The sequence below is a fragment of the Perca fluviatilis genome, chromosome 19, assembly GCF_010015445.1.
Source record: "Perca fluviatilis chromosome 19, GENO_Pfluv_1.0, whole genome shotgun sequence".
Taxonomy (NCBI): Eukaryota; Metazoa; Chordata; class Actinopteri; order Perciformes; family Percidae; genus Perca; species Perca fluviatilis.
The window spans coordinates 13,590,156-13,617,308 of NC_053130.1; the positions used below are offsets into that span (position 1 = coordinate 13,590,156).

At 40.7% G+C, this 27,153-nt stretch overlaps 1 protein-coding gene across 1 annotated transcript in view; it reads right to left on the minus strand.

Annotated features, from left to right (window-relative positions):
* LOC120548254 (ankyrin-3-like) overlaps positions 1–20,669 on the minus strand; it is a 100,142-nt gene extending 79,473 nt beyond the window's left edge. Inside the window, 1 exon segment of the mRNA XM_039784373.1 lies at positions 20,177–20,669. Within this exon segment, the coding sequence (XP_039640307.1) occupies positions 20,177–20,299 (123 nt within the window). The 5' untranslated portion in view covers positions 20,300–20,669.
* Positions 20,670–27,153: the final 6,484 nt, after the last annotated feature.

Genomic DNA, 27,153 nt, shown 5'->3' on the forward strand with positions numbered 1-27,153 from the left:
ATGGTATGGCAAACAGTTGCCTGAGTACATGTCCAGCAGATACGGGAAAAAACCTTATTTAACAAGAACATTAATTTCTGTCAACCTGGCGAATGTAAGTTCAATATTCACTCTCCGTTTAGCTGTGTTTTTTTTCTGGGCCTTAAAAAAAATAAAAACAACAAGCTGAAATATGCTGTGTTAAAAGCTCAGTAGATCAGAGGGGAACTGCAGAGTTGGGTGGAAAATACTCATTGTTCACATTTATACAAATATTGAAAATAGCTGCTTTATAACGTATGTGCTTTTACCAAACAGACCTCCAAGTTACAACTAACCTTTGCATCATTTCACTGATCCATAGCTGATATTGCTGAGAAGTGAAGCCATCTCAGAGTAATGACTAAAGAGAAGTCCATAAACCTTCTTAAAACACCTTTTGTCTCAAAAAGGCAGTTCTCTACAGAGACATTTTCTTATTATGAGTGACTTTCCACTCTTTGTGATACAGTAATGGGACATAAAAATGCAAATTACCAGCCAGTAGATCGACTGAAATGACTATTCTGAATAATAAGAGTCAATCTTGTGTGAACAGCAGGTAATATACACGAGCTGCGGGAGCTGAAATTGAGATGAGTTGTACTGTAAGAGTGTGTGGCTATATGGAAGAGAGAGGGGGGGTGTGTGTGGGGGAAAATGTGACAAAGAAAGAGGTCAGTCCACTGAAATGGCATCAGAAAAAAGACTAAGGCCCACAGTACAAACGTTGATATCACCAAGTTGTCTAATCACAAACCTTGCTAACTACTGTAGTCCTCTACTTCCCCCTCTTCCACTTTGATGGAGGCATATTAGCTCAAAATATTCATTGACTTAACATTACAGCCACATGTAGATACAATGGCAAATGATGGGTATGGACACACAGACTCCCTTTACACAGACAGAGACACATGCACAGGCACGCAAAAGGACTCTTTTTTTCCCCCTCTCTTCTTTTTCTTGGAGTGTCATATACAATTGGGAAGCCTGAACTAATGACAATGACACAATTAATCTAATCACAAGATTTACTTCTTCCTCTGACTCAGTTTGTAAGGGGACTGTGCCAGTTTGGGCTGTAGGGTATCTGTTACGAGGACGTTAGATCTGCCACCGATCCAGAGAAGGAAGAAGAACTAAGAAATGCAGCTTGCCTCAAAAACGTGCTCTATTTCTTCCACTACCTCTCTGTAACTCAACAAGAGAAATGCCTCTTTACGTTTCTATAAAAACAGTATGCAAAGGTGCATGATTAAAACACTTCATCAATTGCAGACATCCATTGCTCCCCTTAACTTGTTCAAATTCATTTCTGGTGGCAAAGAAGTGGCAACGATGGAGGGACAGATGTGAAAAAGCTTTGAGAATCCACTTCTTTCTTTTCCACCCTCACTCTTTTAATGTTTGACATGTTTTCCACCCATCTTCCTCCACATCTCTCTCAATTAAATCTTTACTAACTTCCCTGGCTCTTCTCCATCCAATCCATCTTTCCACTGCCTTCATCCATCTATAGTGCATGTATTTCTTCTTGGTCAGTGTGTCTCAATTTTCCCATTTCCTTCACTTTGTCTTTCCCTTTTCCCACAGTAAACAGCTATCAACGTTCAATACCTAAATTATGTCCTCTGGGCCTACATGGCAGACTTGATATTTGTCTGGGTCTGCATGTGTGTACCAGACAGGGAAAGACTGTGCTATGCTATGAAAATGTTATATTACTTCAGCTTATTCTAGCCTTCTAATGTACATGTCTGTTCTTGGGTTAGCACCTCAGCTGGGCAACAGTAAGTGAAAGTACTTTGGACAGAGTGAGAGACTTAATGTCCATCTGGCTCCTAAATTTGACAGGGCATGGTTAAATTGAAGTCAAGATGACTTTCAGACTATAATCAAATTTGAAGGTGTCTCCTGTGATGATTTGCCAGTCTCTGTCCATTTCCCTTTTCAATGCCCTGTTTCTGTCAGATACACTGCACTGTATCTGCAGTAGGTGTGTGTTTGCGACTCTGTTAGTGTGTGTGTGTGTGTGTGTGTGTGTGTGTGTGTGTGTGTGTGTGTGTGTGTGTGTGTGTTTGTATTAGTGATAATTATCTCTCTTTTGAGACCCCTACAGCAGACTGGAGGCTCTTCTCCAGACTTTATGGAGAGGAAAAAGCATGAGCCAAGTCTAAAAGCTTCTTGTCCACATTATCACTTCTCACAAAACCACCATGGCGGTGAAATACATTTAGCCCAGTGCTCTCACATCCAGCAAAACACCTACTGGAGAGACTTTTGCTAAATTTTGACTTTCTCCAGAAAGAAAAGAAAATGTGTCTTGTGTCTACGTAGTCTTGTTTGCATTCAACTTCTTAAAATGGAAACAAGTATAAAATATACAATACTGACAGTGTTTAATGTAGAACATAGTCTGTACTACACACTTGCTCATGATGCCTTTAAACTGAGAAAACCAGACAAAGCAGGTACAGATACTAAAAAATTCTTAAAGTAAAGTCATGCAGTTTGAAAGATAGTGTAGTGTAAAGATGCCTCCCTGCCCGTCAAAAACTGTTCTAATCTTCCAACTACAAATTTCCCATAGCAAAGAGCTTAGAACAAAACCAGGTTTTCATTGTCAAATCAAGTCTGTCAGTGAAACAAAACAAAATCTGCTGTAAATGTCATTTTCTGTAGCTTCCACCATAACATGTTGATAGCTCATAAAGCTATTTATAAAAGAGAAAGAGGTCTGGTATTTTGGCCTGTCGAGCAGCGTGGGGTTGAATTTAGGGGAGAGTACTGTAACTGTTTTCGCCTGATCTTTGGCAGGCAGAGAGCACCAGACGAGAGCAGACCACGAGCCATCTGTCCCCCCTGAACCCCCCTCAGTCTCCACCCAGCACGCACACACACGCACATGCAGACATATAGACACAAACATGCACACAAGGACCTAACTAAACATGCAAGGATGGCTCAGTAAACATGTTAAAATTAGGCGACACTATTCTAATTCTCCAATGATCACCCTTTGGAGGCCAATGGACCAAAGGCTCCATCCAGACATGGAGAGAGGAGGAGAGGAGGATGAAAGAGAAAGAAGTAGGAAGTTTGAGAGTGAAAGCAGATTTACATGCACCAATACAACTGCCTATCTTTCATTTCTACAAAATCTGTGTACCCCGCTCTACAGACAGAGAGGTTATTACACATTACCCCCTACCATACTGGAGTAATGGTCTTTCAGATCCTGGTGTTTCTGCTTGGCAAACAGAAGGCTAATAGATGCTGAAACAGCCAGCTGCCCTTCAGGCAACATAAAATAATAGGCTCTTGAATGGGGAGGCCCATATCTATAATAGCAGCAGCACTCCCCAAACGTGACAACAAGACAGGAAATTGTTGGTGTTGAGAGTAAAGAAATTCACCTGCGTTTTCTTGCTATGAAATGGTCAATATCCCAGAAGACAAATCTCTACCTGTAGGATTTCTTTAATAGCAATTTGGAAATATTTTTTCAAGTCTGAAAATCATATTTAGTTTTGTTTAGTCATCTGTTGAAAAGCAGCAAAAACTCTATAGCAAGCCTTTTATGGCAATAATGACGTCATGACCACCAAACCACCACAACATCAATCCCAGAGGTCACGAGAGTTTAAGGGGTCAACCGGGTCAAGCGTGGCCTGAAGAAGGACTTCAATATGTTTAATAGGACAGAGCAGTGCAATGGCCATTGAGTCTGTCTGCTTAGAGCAACTCATTTAGATTAATAACACCAGCAGATGTCAGTGCAACAATCCTAGTGCCTACGTTGAAAGTCATATCATGTGAGTTTTTATAGGAAAAAAAGAAAAACAGGAAAATTAAAAAGCTTTCTCTGTTGCCATCTATCTTTCTAACACAGGCTACGCTTATGAGCAGTGTCTTTCTACCAACTGTGCTGTGTTTAGCACTGGACACAGGACACGGAAATCGATGGAGGGAGGGGTACAGGATGATCCGAATGTCTCCTCCTTGGGTTAATTTTGACCGGCTGTTTTCTTTCTGCGGGACACTGCAATATGAATCTGATCCACTGGTGTACAGTAATACAGTAATGTAAGCTTTTACTTCTTTTTTATGTTCTGCAAACCAGCTAGAGCATCATGCAAGTCAACATTTGGAGGTTCCTAGACCAGATATGTAGGAGTAAACACTGCAGTTTATGTAGTGGATGCAAGCTGTCAAACAGAACTGGCTAAAGGTGCAGCTGATGTTTAGTAGGACTGTTCCGATCACTTATTACTTATTACTGATGCTGTACAGTTCACAAAGCACAATGCACAAATTACAGCTATAAGTATGTTGTATTTCCTTCAGAATATGATACACAATTTAATGAAACTGGCAGGGAAAATATCAGAAAGAGCAGTTAGACGATCAACAACAAACATCTCCACTGAAGCTATGTGTATCCTCATCATTATCATGTATACCTGTTCAGAATCAGGTCAAATGTTTGGTTAAGAGATTCCACTGTAATATTAGTAAGTTATGACAGACAATAAATCAAATGAATCTGCACAATATCCAACAAAAAACAGCTTGGATCCAATATAATGACAAACTACTACACTGGTCTAACCTTGGGGTCTCAATGGACTAAAATGTGAAAATTGTAATTCAGACATGGAATATGATGTTGTTAAACAGTGTTAAGTGGTTAAAAAAATTAAAATTTTACTAGGGGGTTATGTGCCAGACAATTTATTTGCTGGGCGCAGGCAACCAGTGGGGACTAAGTATTGAATTATTCCCTAAATTCATCACACACGCAATAAGGGTTAGGGTTCAATATCTGGGCGAGAACTTGATCATATACTGTAGTTTGCATATTACTGTCTAACTGTCAGAGTAGGTAAAAGGCAACCACCAGTAAATGACTGGTGGCAGGTGGACTTATTGTCCTGCACAGCAGACAATTTTTTTATCATGGGTGGCAGCACTTTTACTCAGCGTTAGTCCTGAAGCACTAAAATCTGTGACTGACATCCTTGTGAGCCTTTCCCGCCCCCCTCCGTATGAGGGCGTGTTGGCTGAACCTCTCTGACCCCCCGTGTCTATCCATCCATCAAACACAGCCAGAGCTGTCTGCTCATCAAGGCTGCAGCCACGTGTGCGCTCACACACACTTAAAAAACAACACATACTGTACACATACAGTAAGCAGCCTTGAACACCTATTTTGTGCAGTGCAATAGTGTACAAAGCAGCCTAGGTGCACACACACAAACTCATTTTGCCTACTATGGTAGATATAAATGCTCCAGCAGGTAGCGTCAAGGTTACAGCTGAGCAGAGAGACTAATGACCTATAATAAGACACAACCTTGACTGATGGGTACAGTCAGTTAGCTTGTGTATAGCAGCCAATAGAGCAGCACACTCACACTCTGTCCCACATACACACACACACACACACACACACAAACACACAGACACGCGCACACGCACACACACACACACACACACACACACACACACACACACACACACACACACACAGTGCTCTGCTCTCTTCACTGAGGTGGATTCTGATCTGTCAAACTTAATTTCACCTCTTCTTTTTCAGCAGTTTAGTCTTATCTCTCTCTTTGTACTTAATGTTTCTGTTTTGTTCTCAACTCTAGCCAGGAGAGACTTTCTGACAAAAGCTGTTATCAGAAAACGTAAAGGTTTAATAAAACTAAGAACAATTCTGATTCAATTTCCTGTTTATCCAAGTTTGTAAAATGATTTAAGTAGGTGACATGTTTGTAACGCATTTTCTACACGTTGGCTTCTTTGTTGTGAAATTGCTATTGACGCCATGTATAAAGTATGTTCCCTCACTACAGGAATGAGAGACATAAAAGCAATGAAACTGAGGTTGTTTTTTACCATGTTAAGGGTGATTCCCATAAGGACCCTTTGAGGCTATGACGGTGTCGACAACAACTCAAATGATCAAGTCTGTATAGTTTGTATAGTCTCCACACTCAGCTCACCTTGATGTGGCTCTTCTATCTAACATTAACATTTGTGTCATCTACAAACAAATACATTCAGAAAGATAAAGCTACAGTGATTCAAGCGCAGACAAATGCATGTAGAAAACACACATGCACTGTGTATTTACACACAAAATATACATATATTTATACAAAGAAACACACACATCTCTACCCCTCAACCATTCAATCAACCATTTGCACTGTAGCTGCTCATTACACCAGTTGTAAAATGGCCTGTGGCTGACTCATAACACTACTGGCGTCATGGCAACATTGAATTAAAGTGTTGAATCTCAACTCTGCCAACAAATCAGAATGGCATATGAGAGACTCTTTGGAGCCACTTTATTCAGTTGACCGTCATCAAACAGACTAATCAAGAAGATCTGAAAGGCCTTTAAGTCCATTCCAAATTTGATACATTTAATGATAGGTATTAATACTGTACATTCTAAAGGTTAAGACTTCAATGACACAGAAGTCATGCTGACCTTGTGAGAGGAAGAACAAGCCTAGCTTTTTCTGTTGTTGTCTACTCTCTGTCATTTCTGCTTAGTTCCAACACTTCCTCTAATTGGTCACTTCAGCAACTTGTGTGTTTTGGCTTCTCCTAACGGCTGGAGCGGCCATTTGGCTGTCAGGAGGGAAGTCCCAGAAAATTTAAAAGTGCACTGTGGGTGTCAAGATGGCTGACACACAGCTGACAGCATCCCAGTCAGCAACACACACACACACACACACACACACACACACACACACACACACACACACACACACACACGTTGACAGCAATCTAGTCAGCAGCAACACTAACAACAACCTGACTCATATTGCTGTGTCTCAGTGCATCAGATCAAGCCTTCATGCTGACAGATAGCAATGTGTGTGATTAGACAGAACTTTATATAGACGGAGAGGGCATTGTAGTGTCTGCTTTTCAATAATAACATGTCATTTCCTACAGTAACCTGTGGCATTGAATCTTACAATACAGCGCTAAAACCTAAGATAACTTTTATCGTTGATTAATCTGTCATTTATTTTTTGATGGATCAAATCGAAAATAGCGAAAATGCTCATCAAGGTGACTTCTTCAGATTCCTTGTTTTGTACAACCAACTAGGGATGCACCGCTCTAACTTTTTCTCTCCCAAAACCAATTCCAATACCTACAGTCAGGATACCTACAGGAAAAGAATAGCAATCCAATCCAATTGATCTCTTTACCCTAAATTTTTCATTCTGGAAAACAGCTACCTTGCTGTATGGAGCTCATTGAGATAAAATAAGACAATATTATGATGGTGGTGATGAATTTTCTGTCAAGAGCAACTAAATCAATTAATTAATGCTTCTGCACAACTACAATACCAGCATGATGATACAAAGTTAAAATCATACTTTAAAACAGATGCCAATAAAAAAAATGTAACCCCAAAACTTCAACTTTCTGCTATATATTGTTCTAAAATAGTGACAGAGGGACAACAAACAGACTATCAGCCATGCTGCAGCTCTTGGTGTGATTACTCACTTCCCTCTGGCTGGATGGGATCATACTACTACTATAGATTTATTATGAAACACAGATGAGACAGATCACAGATAGAAGGTTGGGTGTCTCGGAGTTGTTCAGCTGAATAAAAATATCCAGAGTGAGATTGTCAACGTAGCAATACACATAATCAAGGGAGCTGGCTAGAAGTTGCTTTAGGGCTTTTCTATTTTCAACATGATGGGTGTTTGTGAAAGCATCTGTACCAAACAGAAGGGAAAGAACCACTAGAAGGAGAAGATACTTTAGATAATATGCCAGCTGTCCATTCAGTGATGGTGTAGAAGAATTAATAATCACATGGGGGAATGCGAGGATTTGCCATGACTCAGTCAAGTGTCGGAGAGCAGGCTTGTGTGTTGGTAATGAAATGAGATGAGTGTGTGAGATGAAAGCTGATACAGCAAAGATTAAGTTTCACCATCATCATCAGTACACTAACAGTCTTCATCCATACTTTATGTTTAACATTAGCAGTGTTTCAGTGGTGACAGATCCCTCTTTATTCCAGTGACAAGAAAAGCAGGAGACAGGGCAAATTTCCATTGCAACAAACAATTATCTTCATTATCGTATCATTATAAGTTTAGCAATTATTTTCTTTATTAATCGATCAATCTTTATGTCTAGAAAAATAACTAACCAATGGTTAGTTAAACACAAAAATATTCAGTTTACTATCATAGAGGAATAAGATAACCAGGAAATATTTACTTTTTAAACTATGATCAACTAATACATTATTTGACTAATCATTTCAGCTCTAATAATACCCACTACTAAATTCCCATCACAGTTTCCTATAAAGTCCAATGTGACGTCCAAAAGCTGAAACATTTCATAATGATATTAAGCAGTAAATCCTCACAAACTACTACTAATCCATCTTACAATGTAGCTTTCTTATTCCTGCTTTTCTCTTTTAACCCATCACATCTTGTCTGAAGCTTAACCTTACTTTTTAACTTTTACTTTCCTAGTTGTCTCCTCTCCTCCTGTGTTATTCCCTTGCTGTACAGTATTAGTGATGGATTTCTGGCAGCAGCAGTGGGCTAAGAGCGCTCCTAGAGACAGAACACAGCATCAATCCTGAATGCCTGTTCTGCCCCGGAGGTATGCTTGAATCACAACATGTACAGACAATGCCCCTTGTAGCACCACATCCTTTACTGTAGTCTCGCACGGCGCTGCGGAGGACGGTCTGGCGAGTCCACACAGCATTCCGGGATGGGAGAAAAATGTGCTGTCGTTTATTGGTATTTCTTTAAACCAATCACAATCGTCTTGGGCGGCGCTAAGCGCCGAGTGGCGCCTCTGCAAAATAGCCTCGGGGAAGGAACTTGTTTTGGTGGAACATGTGTACGTTCAAAATTTGTTTTAGTCAACAGAAAACTTTGATTGGACAGATAGTCTAGCTAGCTGTCTGGATTTACCTTGCAGAGATCTGAGAAAAGGTTAACCATAGTCCTCATGAATCCACCGGAGTTTAAAATGCCAACACAAAGGAAGCCCAAGGCAACGGATATCCGGCCTAAATGAGTGAAGTCTGGCGGAATTTCCGCCGGCAACAGAGCAATCCCAAAAGTTGAACGTTGTGGATATACAGTAGACTACTGTTACTTTAATAAAATGACATTCAGGCCTTCATATAAATCTGTGAATCCAGCGTAATTACACGTTCAACACAAAAAAGATAAGCCAAGAATAGTCCATGATTTTTCTGGGATGCCAACAGTAATGTACCTAAAGTTCAAGCCAACCTTAAATGCAAACCCACACTGATTAGTGCCTTAAAACAAACACTGCTTATGCTACACCATAACATTTCAAAATATACTTTACATCAACAGACTGGGGTCAATAATTTTTAAGCCAAAAGTCACAAAGAAATAAGAAAACGCTGTTTACTATATATTGATGGCCTATTGAAAATGTTCAAATAATCATTGATGCTTATTGATGAGAATAAGGGTGATGACGGAATGATGACAGTACCGCAATGATGACAAATATTATGGGTTGGATCTGAGAGCAGGAAAGAAACACAATTCTTTGCAAACAACTCCAGGCCAGTCATTGATTTCCCTTCTCTGGCTACTCTCAGGAACAACCAGGAGGAGGTCATTTGGGGAGGACAGAGGGGAAAAAAAATCTAAAAGAGGTACAGTAAAAACTCAGCAGACTGTGGGTTTAAAACTGAGGACATTTAGGTTAAAGCACAAATATAGTCATGATATAAATCATCACTTTGCTCCGTTCCAAGCCTCATCCTTGAATTTCAGACCTAGTACAATTTGATACTGAGATTCTGTCAAACCACGGCAGGAATCCTCTCTGACCTTTCAAAACCATCATTCAGTAAGTCAATGGTAAACCAGGTTGTGCTTCAAGTCATCTTTTAGTGGGGAGAGTCTATAAGGGGATGATAAAATACACTTCCACCCCACAATATGCTGTGAGTGTTCACTGATAACAGAGTCCAAAGATGTTTGGCAAAGCTGCTTGTGAATTATTCAGTATCAAAAGAAATGGCTGTCCACACAACTGTTAGCAAAAACACCAGAAATGCAGCCAAGGAGCTCTCTGGCATGTGTGTGTGTGTGTGTGTGTGTGTGTGTGTGTGTGTGTGTGTGTGTGTGTGTGTGTGTGTGTGTGTGTGTGTGTGTGTGTGTGTGTGTATAATGTTCTACTGTCTAAAGGTCTATTTTTCCAGTGATCTGACACATAACAAGCTGAGTAAAAGAATACCAATTCCACCTTGGAGCTACAATCAACCTTTCCCCATCAGCCAGCATTTTAGGGGATTACTGCGTTCTGCACAGGCTTGCTTAAGACGTACAGTACTAGCCAGCAGATGACAAAAGTGATCATTTCACTCTGTGTTTTACCTCCCACTATACTGCACAGTACACCCAAGGCGACACACACACACACACACACAGTGAAAATACAGAATTTCCATGATAAGATTACACTGCAATAAAGACTACAACCATTTCACACTAAATTACCTCCTTTAAGGTGCAACGGAGTCTCTCCCTCAGGGCCAAAAGCAAAAAAAGTAGTGACAAAGTGGTGTTAAGACTGAGTATTATAGCTCAGTCTATTAGCTGGACATTGCAGGAGGTTTATTGTGCTGCAGAGGGTAATAATACACATTTAAAAAAAAAAGAAATGCAGGGCGTGAGGACCATAATAGCTTAATCCTTTACAATAAAAAAGAGCAAAAGAATAGAGGTATGGGTGGGATGGAGTCAGTACATGCTCAAGCTAAAACACCCAACACAATCAGTTTGGTGCATGTTCAAACAGAAGAGTGCATGCATGTTTGGGAGTTGGGTAGATGAGCTAGGGGAGGACGGGGGTGGGGTGTATATTATTTTCTCTAATCATAAAACTAGGCGTTATTGTGTTCCCAAGGGAACCCTGCATATACCCACCCTCCCTGCTGCTGCCACCTCCTCCTCCCCCCTCACACCCCATTTTTTCGCTCTCCCTCTCTCCGTCCTTTTCTCTCCCTCCCCCATGCGAGAGAGCTAACTGTGAAGTGGTGTGATTACCATCGATCTGTCCTAACACAGCCCATTTCCTCCGCTCCAGAGGCTCTGAGCTCCAGCCTGCAAGGCCAGGACCACACGCTCCTGCCCTTGCCCAGGGACAGAGGCTTTTCTGGGGGAGAAAATGTGAGCGGTAATGGGTGACTGATCCAGAGCTGCTGACAGAGATAGTAACTATAAAATCATGATGTTCAGAAGTACTGACTTATAATGAGTGAATCTGGTTGAGCAAATTTAGTTGTTTTCATTGGTGGGGTCATGAACAAAGTCAAGCCAGACAAAAAAATTGATGACCAAGCATTCTAGTTATTGCTGCACATGATGGTGGAGTGGCAGGTGGTTAAGTGGAGGACAGGGAGACAGCGTTGTGGTGGAGGTGGAGGTGGGGGCAGGCAAAAGAAAGTAATTATCAAGCCGTACAGGCGTGAGTCCCAAGGGTCAACTAAGTGGTGGGTGTGTGTGTGTGTGTGTGTAGAGCAAGACAGCACCATTTCAATAGGATAAGCTTTATCTATGACTGTATGAGAAGCACCTGCCATATATGCATAAATGTACGCACACACACACACACGCCTGTGACACACCATTTGGCGCATTTAAGAGCCTGATGGAAGAGGTCTGGCATTGATGCACAGTAGGGGATTAATGAGTGTGATGTTGTAGGAGCGGGGCCGTTGTGTGTCTCACACACACACACACACACACACACACACACACACACACACACACACACACACAAACACAACTGCTTCAGTGAACAGTGAGTTGAATGATCCAAGGACAGACAAATGAAAAGGAAGAAAGAAGCTGTAGGTAGCATTAAGCTTTCAAAGTACAATTAGGCTTCATATTATTAATAGGTGAAAGAGAGGGAGAGCTAATCATTCACTGTCATGTTTGAGTGCATAGTAAGCGTCTTCCTCTGCTGCCTTTCAAACACCGATTCTGGCATCATCTGACATCCAGTTTTCTATTCTTGTCTCTTTTCTCTTATTCCCTGTTTTCAGAAAGTCACCTTTTCCCCTCTCTCCTTTCTGTATCTCCTCCACACCTGCTCCCCCTCTTGGCCTCCCTTTCTCTCCCTGGGTCCTGTCCTCATCAAGTATCTGCTCCCTTATCTCCTCTTCAGTCTTTGGTCTCCCCCTCCTCCCCCCTCCTCCCCCTTTACATACCATTCAGCTCTGTAATCACATCATTAAGCAGCATTACTGTATCGGTAACTATGTGCGAATAATCTCACGGTGAACAGCTAAACTCCTTTTCTGTCTCACCCTTGAGCATCAGAGGTGAGTTGGTCCTACTTCAATGAGATGAATGATGGAGAGGTGAGTCCATGGTATACTAGTTCAGAGAAGAAAGTCTTATAGTTTGATATAACTTGCTTTACTTGCACAACAGCAGCATGGCAGATGTTTCTTTCCAACTGCTCCTACTGTTACTAAGCAGGATTGAAGAATCATGCCGCTGATACCAACAATGAATAAAACACTTGCACAATTGTATAGCAGTACAATTACACAACAATAACTGTATTTAGATGTATAATGTATTCTCTGTTCCTATTGCCGCATGCTACAGTATATTGTTTCTGTGCTTACATTGCTGTAACTAACAGTTATTTTCATTACTAATTAATCTGACAATTATTTCTTTGATTGATTACTTGGTCCATAAAATGTCACAAAATAATAATTTCTTTATCCCAAAGTGACGTCATCACAAACATAAACAGTTTATCACGTAAGACAAAAACAATGTACGCATCATTTCACATGTGAATACTGTACTGTGTATAGGCATATGTGATGCCTATACACATGTAAAATGATAGATATCACATATGAAATTATTTTACATATGATGAATTTACATATAGGTACGTCTCTGACATTTCATCCATTTGTATTACAAAACTCCTGTCCAGTATACCTCCATATTTGGAGATTTTCAGATTGACTGAAGGCTTATGGCTACTTTATGGGTTGAGATAATTCTCCCCTTCCTTAGGCTAATATAACAACGAAATTATTAAATGTTATTATTTAAAATATGAAATCACATCCATTAGTAGAAGCAGGAAGGATGGAGAGGGAGGGTGCATGTGGATTTGAAGAGCGGCAAGAAAGACACCACTCACCTTCAAATGACCTTTAGGCTTACGATCTTGCTCTCTCTTCTCTCTCTCTCTCTCTCTCTTTCTCTCTCTCCCTGCTTCTCTACAGCAATTCTCTACATTTATTCTTATCTGTCACTCTCCTCTCTTTCACACACACATGCTCACTCTCTCTCCATCTATTAGTCCTTATCTCTTCCTCTTTCTTTCTACTTCTATCTCTTCCTCTCACTGCTTTTCTCTCACTGACTCTCTAATAAACCCACACACACACTTTATCCAGTGCCTATGTGACTGGTAAAAGGATGTCATAATGTAGTGTTGAACATGCAGTAAATCACCTGATGCACAACAAAGGAGAAAGACTGTCAGATGAACCAGACCAGGAACCACAACTAGACAACATGGATTTTTTTCCCCCAGTGGTAGGACAAACAAATTCCCACATACACAGGTTTCCATTTACGAGGGCTCCCTAAGAAATCCCATCATACACACACACACCATCCCCTAGCAGTAGCTCTCAGTGAGGACCCTTGAAGTGTTGGATCAATAATTAGAACAATCCTTATTACACGCTCTCATTTCTCCTTAGAGACAGAAGCTAATGTAGAACAATAGCAGCAGCATACAGTAGAGTGAGGACGCTGTGTCGCCCATTGGCGGATCCTGCACGTTTCAGGCCATGTTTATAACAAGAGTGTGGATTAAAATAGACTGATTAACCTGTGCTATATAGTGTGAATGTGAATGAGAAAATATGACACAGGCCTAGAACATAGTAGACTGCGGTGGATTTGACGGCACGGAATTTTTTTTCTCCAAAATTACTGTTGTCTCGTTTTGCAGCTGTGTCTTTAATAACCAATCACGGTCAGCGCTAACCCTGGTGACATTGTGTTTCCTGTGGCTGCGTCACAATAAAAAGCTGCCATGTTGTGCTAGTCACCGCTTTTAATGTGAAGCAGCGGCCGTAGGAAATGTTTGGTTTGCATTAACAGTAACCTACTGTAATACAGCGCTGATCCGTGTATGGTGCGATACATTCTAATACATAGATACAATTAAGTGGATAACATGCTGCATTGTTTTCCTGTAAATCTGGCCATCTGAATTACATGAAAATCTTAAGGATTATAATCTAATCTAAAACCCCTTGTGACAAATGTGTGTTTTGAGATATTTAGCTATATAGCCTTGTGGTGACGATCACATTGAAAAATAAATAACATCAATTTTTTATACTGCACTGTAACTTTTATTCGCGTATTTTATCTCTCAGTTCTTTAAATTATTATACAGCACTGTCAATCTTATTCTTGTTTTTGTTTTAAAATTGGTTTTAATTGTTTTCTAACTGCTCTTTAATGTTTTATGTAAAGCACTTTGAATTGCCCTGTTGCTGAAATGTGCTATACAAATAAAGCTGCCTTGCCTTGCCTATATAAATAAAATTAAATAGCCTTTCCTCCTGTTCATACTGGCCAATAAAGGTTCCCTTCTTACCATGCTTACAGTGTAAGTGGTGGGAAACAAAGTTCACAGTTCCTTGTTTAGTGCAACAATGTACAGTATTTGAAAGCTTATCTGATATATCTTCCAAAGTTAGTCTATTTCGTATAGATGTCATCTAGATAGTGTTTCCGTGCTGAGCTGAAATGAAGGAATGGTAACAAAAGGAGTTAATTTTGTATTAAAATGGCTGTAACTGTTGTGACTTGATATGATTTACTGTAGTCAGACTGCTGAAGCAACATATCACTGTAACTTTAGCAGTAGAAAGGATTCTCTCTCTGTATGTCTGTCAATGTGTTACTACAAACTGGACAATATCTTCTTAGTTGATTAAATTGCATAAAGCATATCCCCACTTTGTGCTACATCAATTGTCATTATTTCCACAAGCAGAAGCTTGGCAGCCAACTCAAAGTCCCGCTCACTGGCCGTCCAGCCGGTGGCCATCTTGATGGTGAAAACATTTTGCAATACTGGGAGGAGTTCCCAACGCCAATGCAATTAGCTGAGGCATGCATGAGTGCCGAATTCATTAACCTCCATCTTTTATGGGCTGGTGGGGAGGGGAGGAGGTGAAGGAGTGGGTGGGGGGAAGGAGGAGGGAAGCAACACGCGTGCCGGCTTTGTTTCAGCCAAACCAGAGAAGGAGTGGAGAGAAATAAGGGATTAAAATGAGAGAAGAAAAGAAATATAGGAGAGGAATCTATTAAAATATGTACTGATATTATGTTTCCTCTGTTGCTGCCTGCCTATAGCCTGATTGCTCTATCCCCTCCACAGTTTACTTTTCCTCTTAGGGCCAGGCAGACTCTTGCCTTCCCACTGTTGCCATGGGCTTGCTCTGAAGGCAGCACAGGGCTGAAATCCAATTTCAACACAGTCATTCGCCTTCCAGCAGTCATTTCAAAGTCTTGCTTTAGATTCACTGCATGTGATCTGGATTTATAGCTCTAATGAACAGTGATGATGGCGATAAATGATGATGACATTCACCACTTATGAGCGGGACGTGCCAGTGATCTTTCTAATTTTAAATGAAGTGGATCGAATTTAGCTTTTTAAGTTTCTGATTTCAAGCTTCCAATAAAACAAATGGCACGACTTCAACAACAATCAAGACACAGGTGCACAAAAGCTGGGAAACAGGCACAGGTCTTCCTTGGAAGATGAAACACTACACTCAGATTTGACTGTAGAACAAAAAATATAGCGCATGACCCATATAAGCCCTATGAGAGAAACAATAGGTACTGTACCGACGCACACTCTGTGTACCAGAACGATGTGTAAAACTGGGTCCTGGCAGTAGGAAACCTATGCTTTACTTAGCTCTCTCTCTCTCTCTCTCTCTCTCTCTCTCTCTCTCTCTCTCTCTCTCTCAGGGAATCCATTGGGGGCTCCTGGCTCTAGATAATGTCATTAGAAGTAAAGCAGCTTGGAGAATCTATGTAACAGTGTAACAGGGGTTTCCCGTTCAGATGACCACTTCAGCTACTGAGTTCTCACTGATTCTCTCTCAGACACTCTCATATAACGCATTAAAAATCATTCACACAAACACATACACAGACAGACACATAAAGGTGTTCTCTCTCTCTCTCTCTCTCTCTCTCTCTATCTCTCTCTCTCTCTCTCTCTCAGGTTAACACCACGCTATTCCCAGGGTGCTAGTGGTAGGGACTTTATCTCCCTCTGTGCTGCTTTCCTAACAATACACACTACAAATATGCACACACACTACACCAAGTTGTTAAGCAGCTGGAGCAGGGATCCCTCCCCAGACACCCTGGACTCCACTAGGTCTACACTGAACCGAGTACCATCTGAAGAAAGCAGCAGGCCTCATGTCCAACTATTTCTCATCTCCCTCACATGCACTTTGTTGAACTACATTTTGATAGTCAGTTACTATGGCTGTGCTTACTGTGTTACCCTCCACCATTTGATTTGAGTGTCTGAATTCTGAATTTTCCTCACTATGTAGTGCCCTCAAAGATTCCCACAATGAGAGTGTAGTGAGGAACTGCTTATTAGGTTATATTCTGATATTAATACAAACACAAACAAAAACAGGAAAATATAAGCAATATAAACACTGTTATCTGGTGACCATACAGGCACAATCTGTGATCCACATGAAAACAAAAGTGCAGTCTCCACTCAACTCACCACTCCCACATTGATTGATTGGCGGATCTTTTAATAAATGAATTAACAATAAACACCATTCAAAAGTAATAAATAAACATTAATTAATAAATTATTAATTACAAGAACTAAACATTTAAGCTGATTAATGGCCACACAGTAATTGGAGTAAGCATTAAAAAAAAAAATATATATATATATATATATATATATATATATATATATATATATATATATATATATATTTACAGCTGCACTTTCAAGTCAAGTCGTTTCACCATGGATCAAGTGGTGTTACACATTTAAAATATATAAAAACGACATTCGAGACAGGCTACATTTAGTGCACACACATGATAGATTATGCATAAAGTGCAATTACTACTTAAACTAGAGCATTTAGGACAGACAAGGGACAGGATAGACAACAGACAACAAAAGACAGGGCATAAGTAGACTTGTAACAGAGCACTGATTGTTATAAGTTAGGTTCACCGTGAGGTGAGGGTAACTTATAACTCATATGGCTCTTTGTAGTTTTGCTTATTTGAAGCTAATGCACTTGCACTTACTACTTGTTATCTGGAGTTTGTACCTTCAAGGTTGAAAGCACTTAATTGGAAGTCACTTTGGATGAAAGCGTCAGCTAAATGACATGTAATGTAATACAAATGTAACATAAAAAACTGAAATTGAACTGAATAACTGAAAGGTATTTTAGATGTATACAGCTTAAATTTACGTTAAATCTCAGGATATTTTGCAGCATTTCATGACATATACAGTAATCCACCTGCTTAGTGACTAATGCAATGAAAAAAAATGCACAAATGGGTAAATGCACCATTTACAAGTGTTCTCTACAATATGTTTTGTACCTGCTCTACCATCTAAATATAGCATTTGTAGAGCTGTGAAAGGAGTGAGTCAAAGCAGTTTGTTGCAATGTGCACCAAGACAACCATATTAGTTTAGCTACACAAACTCAACTTCTCATATAGTCTTTCTGCATGTGTCTCTGTGACTCCGGCACCTCCCAGTCTATTACCATCTACTGTATAGTGGGACACAGTGAGAGTTGGAAGGCCACCAACAAGGGTAAACAGCGCAAGAGCAAGGGCAGCCAAGGTATAAAACCACCACTGTGTATCTGTATGCGTGTGAGAAAGAAACTGACCAACAGCAAGGGCTTAAAGTTCACATCATTCACGTAAACAACTGACAAACACATTAACTTCAGTGTTTGACTTTGTTTTGTGACATTGTGTCATTAAAAGGTAGCAGCATGTGCCAAACAACAGCGCTAATAATAATCAACGTCAAAGAGAGATATGTGAATGGACAGAGAGTATCCCAACTAAAAGTGAGGATGACAAATACACAGAAAAACAGAGGGACAAAAAGAGACGAAGAAGGGAGTGAGGGAGAGAAGAGTTGATATGTGTGAGGACAGAGGGAAGGACGCAGGGCAGGCCAAAGTGAGAAGGGAAAGTTTATTATGCTCATGGATGGTGCTGTGCCTGTGCACAATCCAATCAATACAACCCTCTCCTCATGATCTCAGTCTCCTGTTCTCTTCTATGAAACATGACCCTTCATAAAGACTATAAACCTCCTATACAGATCAGCATCTCAGACATTTTTTACACACACATGCACACAAGCACAGACGAAAGGAGAAAGTAATGTGCACTTGTCGGCATGTATACAGATTTAAACTGTATAGAGAAGAAGATTCATAATCGCTTCACCTTATGAATGTTTCTTTTTTTGGTTTAGATTAGGCCACGACAACTTGCTGAGGTCAAATAACATTGCCAGCAGCATAATTCAAAACCAGGCACCCATGGTCGCAAAGTTCAGTAAACGTCCCCGCTATTTAATAGATCTCTCGCGGTCAAATCTCCCCACATTTAATACACAGAATGCAATGAACGCTTTCTAATACTAGAATAGTCCAGACAGTGGAGAATTTATTCTAACACACAACTGTGGACAGATGAGTAAGTAAACCTTTGTTTTTGTTCCGGTTTCCATTAGTAGTAGCTTATAAATACCTCCTTTATTTGCATTAGTTTCCAACACTGCTCTGTCCAAAGTAAAGAGCTGGCATTAAAACAGGGTTCTCCACGAGCTGACATGTAAGAGAGGAGCCAGAGGAGGGAGACCCATGTGCATTTCAGTTCCTCCTCCATCATATGAAAAGCTTTGTCATCAATAAATCACTTGTGTATGCATTATACATGGCTGTCTGTGCATCCAAGCACACCCACAGACACACACACATGCACAAGCAAGAGCCCACAAAAACCCACTGAAGCACTTATACATTTCCCAAACCATGATCAAGTGAAAAGAGCACGAAAGGAGTTTTTTTGCATCATGGCCTGTTTTTGTCCCATTTGATAACATGTGTTCTTATTTGTCATTTTAAAAAACAAATGCAAACATGACCTCACGCTCTTCGAAACTCCCAGCATTCATCTTACATGGTACACAGCCCACAACAAGGTTAAATTACACCTAGGAAGCAATGATTAACAAATCGTACTCTGCACAGGATGATTATAACAACTGACCACCTCAATTCTCAGTAAAACAAGGAACGATGTGCAAATATTCAAGGAAGCCCCGTGTGACGTAGTTTTACTAAACAGACGGACAATATTAGGAAACGTCGAAAGAGTCAGAGGCAGTAAAACAAACCTCTCCATGTGTCTGTACAGTGTTAGCATCATCTACTGTAAGACCATCACGCACAATTAGGTGAATTTTTTTTTTTACTTTGAGCTATCACGTTTATGAAGACATACACACACAAACATTATGCAAACACCTCACATGCACACCAACAATAAACACACCGACTTCCACATGAAAAAATAAAAGAACATGCCACACACACACACACACACACACACACACACACACACACACACACACACACACAATCTGTGCACAAGGTCAAGGAAAATGGACAACTAAAAAAAGAGACTCCACATGTGTCTTGCGTAGATATGAACACAAATGTATGTATGTGTGACGAGGTAACCTCCAAGCCCAGTTGATATAGGTAGTCAAGCTGAACACCACACACACACACACACACACACACACACACACACACACACACACACACACACACACACACACACACACACACACACACAGAGAGTCACGCTCCAATGATGTTAGCTGAGCGGAGCAGATGAAGCCACCAGCCAACCAGCCAGCCCTTGTCTGTTACCTTTCTCTTTTGTTCCCGGGACGCTGCTCTCCTGCTCTTCCTCCGCTTCTCCTTCTCGTCCTCTAACGCATTCACATCCACTTCCCCCCGATTCTTCTTCAATTGGGAGGCCGCGTGAGCCATGATAGGCAATAAAAAAAACGAAGAACCACCACACACTACACACGCGTGCCTCACCTGAAATCCCAGAGAAGTTCAGGGGCTGTAATTGACAAAACCGGGATCTCAGAGGAAAAAATCGGGGTAGAAAAGGAAAGGGGGGGAAAGGGAAGAAAAATGCCCTCCTTGAAAAGGAGAATGGAGAAGAGTAGGGTATCTTTTACATTTGTATGTATATCCTGTGTGTCCTTTCTTTTGGTTGTTGCTCTGGTCTGCTCTCTCTTTCTCTCTCTCTCTCTTTTTTTCTTTTTCAAAGTGATGGAAAGACAGGAGAGAAGAGACAGCAGCTTTTCCTCATCTTCATCTCTTCCTCCTCGTGTGTCATCCGCTGGCAGTGTGAGAGGAGCGCGTCCAGGAGAGGTGAGGACAAACCGGATGGAGAGAAAAGAGACACGAGCATCACCAGCACAGAGGTGGAGGGAGGGAGAGAGAGAGAGAGAGAGAGAGAGAGAGTAGAGGTGGGAGGGAGGGACGGAGGGGAACGGTTACTACGGCAACCACGCTCTGTTTCAGTCCGTCCTCTTAAATGTTTCTCTCTCTTCTTCTTTCTCTCTGCTCTGGTCCCTGCAGCTGTACTTCGCCTGGTGCTCCAACATGCAGACGTGTGTGTGAGTGTGTGTGTGAGAGTGAGTGAGAGAGAGAGAGATACAGTGTGAGTTACAGTGTGAGAAAAAGAGAAAATGTGTGTGCATCAAGGAAGCAAAGGCACCTGTTAGGAAAGCAAAAGAGAATGGTGGCAGGGAGCAACAGCAAAAGGGGTGAGTATGTGTATGTGTGCGTGTGTGTTTGTATACCCCCCACTATCACACACACACACACACACACACACACACACACACACACACACACACATTACCAGCTGGAGGTGGCCGAGTGACGGGGAGAACATGCAAAGGACACTGGTGAAGGCGAAGAGGGAGGGAGGGGAGACTGGACAATCCTAATGGTGGTAACAGTGCATAAATATCACACACACACACACACACACACACACACACACACACACACACACACACGAAAGAGGTAGCTATAACAGATGATATCCAAGATTGCCAGTTTAACTGTTTCAACTCTGACAATGTATTATATGCTTTTTCAGATGCAATGAATGAGTAACTGAATGAATGGCAACACAAACCAAAAACCAACCAAGTCAATGAACCAACCAGGCAACAAATGATAAATGATTTAATAAATTAATAATTCAATGACTGCACAAGTCAAAATTTAAGAAATAAATGCATATTTCCCTGATTTTTCTGTCCCGTGCTTCTCTAACCTCAGTGTGGTCATCCCACCATCTGGGTTCATTGACATTGTGATTGAGAGGTCAAACAGGGGACCAGGGGAGCTTTTGTTTCACCAAATCACTCAGGTCTCTGGTGCAAACAGAAGGACAGAGGAGGAGAAGGGAGAGACAGGAGAGAAGATCTACACAGAGAGGAAGAGACAAAAAAAGATCCTGTTTGATTTTCTGCGTCTGAAGAGGAGAAGAAAGGAAAAACACCAGACGTCTTATTTAGGATGTCCTTCACATTAGCCCACGTCAGACATGGCAGCTTAGACGGAGCATGCGGCAGCCATCTTTATGTTTCTTTCCCAGCCTGCCTGCGTGTCAGAGACACCTATGAGCCTGTCTGGGTCCTGTCGATACGGAGAGGCTGCCTCATCACATGCCTGTCTGATATCCACAAAATCTACTGTGCCTCTAACTGTACGTATGGACTACATGGGAACCATATGGAGAAAAGCTGAGAATGAGAGGAGATGATCGGTCACTGCTGCTACAGAAAGAAGAACAACCCTCCAGGGACAGATGACAGGTTTAGCCGGTGGACACCAGTCATGTAACGATGTGAGCGTGAAATTCCCTTTTCTTTTCCTCAAATATATTCATCCTCCCTGTTTCATTTTTCTTTCTTTTCAACCCCAAACACCAACCACCGGCATGAGGGGGGATGAAGCTGACTTACAGCCCCCATCATGCATCAGGGGGTGTCACATTATGCCAAATTATCATGCGGTTGCTAGGAGAGGGCCAATGGGATGGCTTCAGGGAGGACAGGACGGATGGATAAGGAGCGTGGAGAGGTAAGAAGAGGGATTGGGAAGGGAGGGAGCAGGGGGTGGGTGCATGTGTGCAAGTGTATGTAGATGCATGGAGAAGACAGGGCATATGTGCACATGGTAAACAAACCGCTATTCTGAAAAGAAAAGAAAAACCTTTGTCCAAGGAGAGATAATACAAAGAGGAATTGTGATGATGAACAGGAAAATATCCTTTAATAGAGAAACACACTTTGTCTACAGCTGAATAAAAATGTGGAAAAAACGGCTCAAAAACCTACGTAATCATTTACTACAGCTGCCAGTTCTGCTGCCTTTAAAAAAAATAATTAATTGCTAAAACTCCACTCACAGTCTGAAAGCCAAAAGAAGACCACCACCTCCCATAGCCATACTCGTAGTAAGAGGCGCTGCCAAGGTGTCCTATATTTCAAGTACCAGTATTTAGTAGGCAAAGAAAAAAGCACGGCTACTACAATAGAGCAGAGTTGGCTAGTGGCCGGCGAACTCTAGAAGTGGATGTTTAATGGATATTTCCCACCGTTGTCCAGGCACTTTGCCATACACATACAGCCAGAATAAAACAACCACTATACCAGAATAATAAATCACACACAAAATGAAGAATATGATGCATAACATGTGTCACAGAGATACTAATGTTACATCAGAGTTCATTATTAGGGTGTTTCTTTTCATTTAGTAGTAGTAGTAGCTATTAGTAAAGCTGAAACGATTACTTAATCAATTAGATGATTGACAACAAATTCATCCGCAACAATTTTGATGTTTTGATAATGTGATTTTTCACTATTTTCTGACATTTTATAGATCAATCAATCAATGGAGGAATGATTCATCCGATTAATCTACAATGACAAATAATTGTCAGTTGCAAATAAATATGACAATTATTATTATCATTGTTAATAATATTGTTAGTAGTAGCACTCACAGTATATTTAATCTATCATCACTCATTCAGGAATTTGTTTAGAAATGAAAGAATTTAAATTGAAGTATAAATCTCATACTGAATATTCAAGCAAAGCCAAACATTCTAAATCCTCATATGTCTTCAGATGCCCCTGAGACCATGTTGCTTAGGTCAGTATCTTATGTGTAGTGAGTTGCCTTCTCCTGGGGTCTGTGTATCTCACTGCTGCAAATCCCGTGGGTGCAACAAGACCAATCACAGCATCAATCTCATTGACCTTTCTGACCTCTGCAGCCACAACAATGTGTCCCAATACACTAACAAAAACAGGCGAAGCAAAGACAGCATCTGGAGAGCTTGAGCTGGACAAACAGGAAATTACCCAGCACGCTTTAATTAAGAAGTTACAGTAGGTTTTGATAGAACTAGTTTTTTGAAAGGAGCTGCTGGAAGAAACTGAGTGACCCGCTTTCATCTCAATTTAACTGCCATTTTCTTGCCCAGCCCATATTATGCATAAGTTCCCGTGACATACTAGAGCTGGGCGATATTATATCGATATTGAGATATGAGAATAGATGTCATCTTAAATTTTGGACAAAAAGTTGGTCAAAAATATGGTGATATTTGATTTTCACCATATCGCCCAGCCCTACATAAAAATGAACCAAATGTTACTTCCCTGTAGTCATGTAACCACCTGATCTACATTATTCATTTGCATGCATGCACAAACACAGTCATCATGCTGCAGGAATCGTAGTGCAGGAACTGCAGTTTGTGAATGCTGCAATGCATGTGCTGTGATATATAATATCTGTGTTGAGGTTTTGAAAAAGGGAACACAATGAACACTCTGTCCTCTGTGGTCCAGGTGGACTGCACTAATTATTTGTACTCTGCTGCCCTCTAGTGCTCAACAGCATCAACAGTCCAAAAATGTGCTTAAAGTGAACAGTTGGCCTGATACACTACGTTTATTATTAAAGCCGTTGTTGTCATTAGAAATATAAGCAACACATTTGTTTGTTAACCTTATCTAAATCAACATGAATTCAAGTAACAGAAGCTAAAATGTAAATATATTTTAAAAATGTATAACATATGAATGAATTTAACCTGTCTCCAAACCATAACTTCACTAATAAAAGGATCTCTACTTTCAAGATTTAAGATTTTGTATTTTGCCTCTTAGCTTAAGGCTTTTACATGTACAACACCAGATCCATACCAGCTCCATTTCACAGAAAACAACGTCCCCCTTTCCCCTCTCTGCTGGACCCCAAGTGTGGAGAAATCTTTGTCTGGTCTGACTGGACTGTAAATGCTTCCAGGAAGAAGAAAAGTAGGCAGAGGTAGGAGGGTATGAAAGGTGCGAGGTCAAATGGCAAGGAAATAGATCCACCCACACAGAAAACTCCCCCTACACCACCTACACTTGGCCTGAAGGCTAATGCATCAAAATGGGGGGATGTGGTGACGAGAGGAGGTGGGGGTTGCACATACCATATCATAAAACCACAGTATACAAATAGAAAAAATCAGAGAAGGGAGGTGAGAGCAAAATCTGGATAGAGTAACTGCATATAAGAAAGGAGAGGCAAAATACAACAGCAGAGCCAAATCAAAATCCAGTAGAGAAAGCATAGATCATACAAATTAATCACCACACAATTTATATTCATTTACACTGTAGCTCTGCCAGCCTCGCAGAAGCAGACAATGTGTACGGTACAAAATATCGCAGTTGTTTTGGTAAGGCTATTTTTTTTAACTCTCTTCTACTCATCATTCACATCCACTCTGACTCAATCAGACGCACAAACTGGGTCTCACTCACACACAACCCCCACACACACACACACACACATTCCTCTTCTCCATCATCTAAATGACTATAATTTCTCGCCTCTGGATAAACAAAACGTACCATGGAGATATGCGCTTTAACCCAGTTAGCTACCAATAACCTACCTAAATGTGTGTCACGACGAGGCGATCCCCTTCAAACCAGACCAAAATGTCCTTCCATGGTTTCCCCACTGAGGGGCAGACAGACATTCAAAGTGGAAGGGATAAGCACACAAACACACACATATAAACACTGGCAGGCAGGCAGAGTGTACACTAGGCTTTGACGTGGGGTCTTAAACAGTTGACTGACTGCATGTTCTTTTGTTTAATTGGATGAGGAGAATTTTTTCATATGCAGCGATAGGCAGAAAGAGAAACATAACAGGGAGTTGCAGACTTTTTACACTCACAAATACAGATTATGCGGATCATATTTAAAGCCACTAAATGAATTCATCAACAGAAAAATACTTCCTGTTACTGAAAATGTGGTCACAATGCAAAGAGGGAAGATCACAGAGTTTAGGATGACCAATGAGTTTAAAACTAAGCCCTCATGTCACTACGCATAATGAAATCAGCGAGAATTCATACCAACTTAAACATCAAAGCATGCTTTTAAAAAACGATGATTCATGCAGCGTTAATGGTGGAGCAGGCAGTGTACCTACTGTCCATAGCTATAGTCCACGACAAACCACTGGGAGCAAGTGGGATTTACACATGAAATAAAAAGGATTGGATTTATGTTTCCATTATACCAGTGGAAGTGGTGTGCAGTCAAAGAACATGAGCTAAGTCTCCAGGCTTCAATTGCCTTTCAAGCATTTTAAAACCACTATCTGGTTTGGTGGAAGCATAGCAAGTCATATTTATAACACAGAAACAACTTGCAAGCAAAAACTGCAATGTATTACAGTATTACATTTTAAACTACCCAAGAAAAAGCCTAACAATAGTGTGAAATGTTGGAAAACTGGTCGCATCCATGTTGCATCATTTGCCATTTTACCATGAAGCCAGTGTTGTGGAAAAGAGGAGAAACAAGAAAATGTGATCAAGAATTTTACTAGGTTGAAGCTTTTTTCCGACAATATCTCCAGGCTATTGCGATGACTTAAGAGGGTTAATCCAAATTACAACAAGAACAAACACAGTTGACTGTTTATTAAGAATTTCCGTTAATCAATGGGGAGTTAATTTCTTGGCTGAAACAAGTGGCGGTCTGACTGCGACGACTGTGTAGAGGGGAAGTGATCCCTTTTCTGTTTTACACAGAAATGGCAGCAGAAGAATAAACAATTTCACGGTCTGCTGGGAACAGTTATACACGGCACTGCTCAATCACACCCAGTTTCTTCCTATTCACAGGCTGCTTTGTATCAGCATACCATACTGCAATAAGTCATTTCACAGAGGCACAATACAGCTGAGCGGCTTTAAAAAAAAAAGTAGACAATATTTGATTGATTGATTGATTGATTTCTGGATCAAGACGATAAAATAGTAATCCAAGGGATAACATGCTAAAGTAAAATACTTATATCCAGCACGGTCGTATATAATATGTTGTATAAAAGAGCGAGAAACAGAATTGGTCATCTTGGCGCTGCCATTGTCTAAACTCTGCAGACCAATTATATAAAAGTGATGTAAAGTTTCCATTATTACTGACAAAAATATTCTATGGTTCTGTGCACTTAATGTTAAAAGTGTCTCTTAACTCTTGCTGTTGATACAGTGAGTCCAATTACGTTATGTTGTCCAGGTAATGGACAGAAGGATTGTATTTGTGGCTGAGGAGAAACTTCAATTAATAAAACACAATTTTCTGATTGTTTTTTTAATTGAAAACATCAGGAAAAAAATTGTGGTGCTATTACTTTGGAATTCTGAATCTAATGTCAGTGCAATGGAAGATAAAGGAAACATATCAAGGAAAATGTGGGTGTGATTTGTT